This window comes from Gavialis gangeticus, unplaced genomic scaffold (genome assembly GCF_001723915.1).
Source record: "Gavialis gangeticus isolate Ggan-Ray unplaced genomic scaffold, GavGan_comp1, whole genome shotgun sequence".
Taxonomy (NCBI): domain Eukaryota; kingdom Metazoa; phylum Chordata; order Crocodylia; family Gavialidae; genus Gavialis; species Gavialis gangeticus.
The window spans coordinates 93,980,706-93,985,167 of NW_017729034.1; the positions used below are offsets into that span (position 1 = coordinate 93,980,706).

The window sequence follows — 4,462 nt, forward strand, 5'->3', positions numbered from 1 at the left end:
TACTTGGGGGCTGTTCATTTTTTTTCTCAAAATACTTTTACAGTCACAAGATGTGGTCTGTATTTTTAAATATATAAAAATGCTTGTGTTGGAGACTAAAATCCAAATGTAATCTTTTGTTTGCATATTTTCAAAAACATTTACTTTAGTGTGTTAGTCTCACAGTCTGAGAGTGGCTTCTTCTTGTTATAGTTTTTTGGGTTAATGTCCTTGGTGGTGTATGTGAATTTTTTTTTCAGTCTTTCAAAAATTAATAGTTGGATCAAAGCAGTGGGTTAACATAGTTACAAAACAGTGTAAAATGGTGTTCTTGGGCAAGGGCAACTGAGATCATAGGACCCATGGCTTGATGCCTAGATACATGTTTCATTAGGATAAAACATGTATATATATATTTGTACAGCATCATGGAGTCCTGCTACCTACATTTCCCTGCTACTCTGTTGATTTTAGACTAAAACATTTATGCATGCATTTTAATAGGCGAAATCTACCTGGAGACAAGGAGAAGGCTCTAAAAATTATGATACCCCTGGTGCAACATGAAGACCAGGTAGCTTCAGATATGTACTGCCTAACGGGACGAATCTACAAAGACATGTTTTTGGAATCTGGCTTTACAGACATAGAGAGCAGAGACAAAGGGATATTCTGGTAAGTACTGTGGTTCTTTGTTTCTGCTTGGTCTTTTTTTAAAAGGTCATTTAAAACCTAATTGTTCCAAAAGGAAGATATTTTAGCACTAACTCAAAAGGATTTACAGTATAATAATATAATAATAACACTGGTAGCGCATGAGCATGGCTACAAGAGGTTTTATTTTCTTTAGACTTAGGAGACATGCCCTGTCCATAAATTTGTCTTCATGGAACTTAAGATTCCAACCCTTTGAGAAGCTTCAATTAGCCTTTACGTTAAGCTGTTTATTTTTCCTTTCCCCAACATACAATATTTTCTCCTTGGAATATTCATCTGAAACTCAGGATGTGGTCCTAGATCAATGACATTTTGAGGTCTGATAGTGAATGACCTGGTAGTCTTAAAAGTAGAAGCCTTTTCATAAAAATTCTGCTTTTTTGGTAGTATAAGCAATACTTATCTAGCCCTGGAATGCTGTAAAATAAGGCTGGCAGGTTTTGTGTGTTGACACACAGACAACCTACTTCAGTCACTTTTAGAGATGAATTAAACATACTGATGATGATCCTCTGTTTTAGGGTACTGCATATTTGGATTCCAGATTCTGAGGGAATCTGGTTTTTCTTAATGGAGAGAGAGAAAGATCCATGTCAAAGTAACTAAAAACTCTCAACCCAAAGTGTTTGTTATGACAAATTAATGCTGTTAGTGCTGACCTAGTGAAGGGGCACTTCGAGGGGTTGGATGTATTTAAGTCAACAGGCCCTGATGATCTTGATCCTAGGGTACTTGGGGAATTAGCTGGAGTCATAGCGAACCACTGGCGCGACTGTCTGAGCGCTCAGGACAGGTCCTGGAGGACTGGAAAAGGCCCAATGTGGTCCCTGTTCTCAGGAAGGAGGAACCAGGTAACTACAGGCCAGTTAGCCTCACCTCTATCCTTAGCAAAACCTTTGAGAAAACTGTTAAGGATCACATTTGTGGGGGACCAGCGGGTAAAACAATGCAAAGGGGCAACCAAAATGGGTTCATAGCAGGCAGATCCTGCCTGACTAACCTATTGGGGTTTTTTTTATGACTGGGTCACAAAAGGAATAGAGGTAGATGTTATTTACTTAGATTTTAAAAAGGCCTTTGACACACTGTTGCAGCCAATTCTTATAAATAAACTAAACAGTTGCTGTGTAGACTATTACACAGTCCAGTGGGTGGAAAATTGGCTTATGAGATACACCCAGAAAGTGGTGACGGATGGGTCAGTTTCTACCTGGAGAAATATGGGCAGTGGAGTCCCTCAAGGCTGTGTCCTGGGGCCGGTACTGTTCAATATCTTCATTAGTGACTTAGACAGCACTTTGTTTAAGTTTGCAGATGACACCAAACTATGGGGGGTGGTAAACAAAGTAGAGGGCAGGGAGTGAATCCAGGCTGGGGAAATGGGCAGAACAGAACAGGGCACAGTTTAACAGGGATAATTGCCACGTGTTGTGCCTAGGGAGGAAGAACCATCAACACACCTATAGCCTGGGACGTACCATTCTAAGCAGCACAACTGCGGAAAGGGATCTCTGAGTCGTAGTTGACTCCAAAATGAACATGAGTTGCCAATATGATGAAGTAATAAGTAAAGCTAACCACACTCTTTCTTGCATAGGTAGGTGCATCATAAACAGGTCTAGGGAGGTGATATTTCCCCTCTATGTGGCATTGGTCAGGCTGCAGCTGCAGTACTGTGTCCAGTTTTGTGTGCTGCACTTCAGGAGGGATGTAGATAACCTAGAAAGGGTTCAGCGGCAGGCCACCAGTCTGGTTAAAGGCCTACAGGAAAAACCCCATGAGGACTGATTGATATCATCCACAAGAGAAGGCTGGGAGAGAATCTTGTGGCCATCTACAAACTCATCGGGGGGGACAGCAGGAAACAGGGGATACAGTGTTTATGAGGGCACTGATTGGGGTAACTAGAAACACTGGCCAGAAACTGAAGGAGAACAAATTTAGATTGAACATCAGGAAAAAATTCTTTATAGTGAGGGTTGCCACAATATGGAATATGCTTCCAAGGGTGGTGGTGCTGTCCTCTTCCTTGCTGGTATTTAAGAGCAGATTGGCCAAGCATCTGGCTGGGGTCATCTGACCCCAGCACTCTTTCCTGCCCAGGGCAGGGAGTCACATTCAGTGATCTAATAGGTTCCTTCCGACCCTAAAATCTGTGAAATCTATGAAATAACTGACAGATTTTGTGATGCTGTGCTGTGGTATACCATTATATCAACTTGGTTGGGATGAGCAACTCAGCTTATTTGTGGCTTCCCTGGTCATGAATGATGTGATCATCCCAAACTCAGAACAATAGAAACTTTACTGATATGGCATCACGATTTAATGCATCTCCTACCACATACTGAAATAACAACTGTACTGATGTGTGTGTTTCTAAACTGTACTGGGTTATGAATCCCTATGTTAATTATAGGGATAAGCACTTTGTTTTCCCAAATTTAATGTGCTAAGCACACTGACAATTCCCACTCAGTAAGGATAGGTTATTCTGCATCTCATTTTGCCTGCGGAGCTTTTTAACTACTGACAAGCATGCTGCAGATGGAAGCATCAGACTTGGTTGTAGATTATTGCTGGATGGGCTTCCACGGTGTGTGAAAAGATAGTTAGGTAGTTCCTGGCCTCAATCAGAAAACCTGCTAGATGGGGTCTCCCTGTAGGAGCATAAGCCTGAAGACAGACTGTTATGTTGTATTGATTAGCTACTGTTTGTGGATCTTGGGTCAGACTGGAGTCTGACTGAAAGCTGAGCCCAAGGGGCTAAAGGTTCCTTTTGCCTGTGTTTATGCTGGGTTTAGACTTTGGTACTGTCACAGTTCACTCATTTATCTTTCACTGACTTGGCTGTAGGGTTGAACCACAACTGTAACAGAAGGGAGCAACTGTTGATTGTTGGGGCAGCCGAGGCAAAACTGCAGTAGTGCCAGACAGTGGCACAAGAAGATGAGTAGGAACAGAGCTTTCTTCACTGTACTTAATTATGTTAAACATTTTTACCCCATTTTATAGTTTAGGGGCAGAACAAAACACAGAAGTCAAGTGACAAGTCCAGCTTCCCAAAGCAAATTAATGGCAATACAACTCCAGTGACCTACCTGTACATAAAAGAAAATCCAGTCCTCTCTCATGTCTTGGTTCAGTAGCCCACAGTGGTCTGTTCTCTTATGCATCCAGAGAATAAGACGGCCTTCTGTATTAATGAATTTACTAGAAATACCACTTTTGCTGTAAAACAATCTAAAACTAGAATTGTCCTATTCTTTCTCTGTGGGTAAAAATAAAAATAGTATTACTCGGGCTTACGACACAATTGGTTCCTGAGAACCGTGTCTTAAGTCAAAACGTTGTAACTTGGAACCGATTTTCCCACAGGAAGCAATGTTATAAATGGGGGATTGGTTCCTGAACCAAGGCCCAATACCCTATCTTCACCAGAAATAACCAAGAATTTTGTACTCAATCAATTTATAGATGAGTAATATAGCTACATTAATGTATTGCTATTTACAATATAAATAATTGATTTGGAAGGACTTCGTTGAAGTGGCTTTGCTGGACCTTTTGAAAGGCTCTTAGTTGGACTTCTTGAAGGGTTCTTGGCTGGAGTCTTCTCAGGAGTCTTGGCTGCAGGTTTTTCTGGAGTCTTGTCTGCTTTCTTAAAGAAAGTGTCCAAGGAAGTTTGGACAGTTGTTCTCCAGGGAGATAAGTGATGCAGCGAACTTGTTTGCTGGTGTGGCATCACATCAGATCAAGCATTGTA

General features: G+C 41.3%; 1 protein-coding gene across 2 annotated transcripts in view; it reads left to right on the top strand.

The window, feature by feature from the left end:
- The window catches only part of MAP3K5 (mitogen-activated protein kinase kinase kinase 5), a 192,843-nt gene that overhangs the window by 96,462 nt on the left and 91,919 nt on the right, over positions 1–4,462 (top strand). For both annotated transcript variants that reach the window (XR_002099428.1, XM_019527276.1), the window contains exon 7: positions 484–654. Coding sequence is in view for 1 of the 2 variants with exons in the window: in XM_019527276.1 (XP_019382821.1) it covers positions 484–654 (171 nt within the window). In the remaining variant the exon portion in view is untranslated. The remainder of the gene's footprint in view (positions 1–483; positions 655–4,462) is intronic.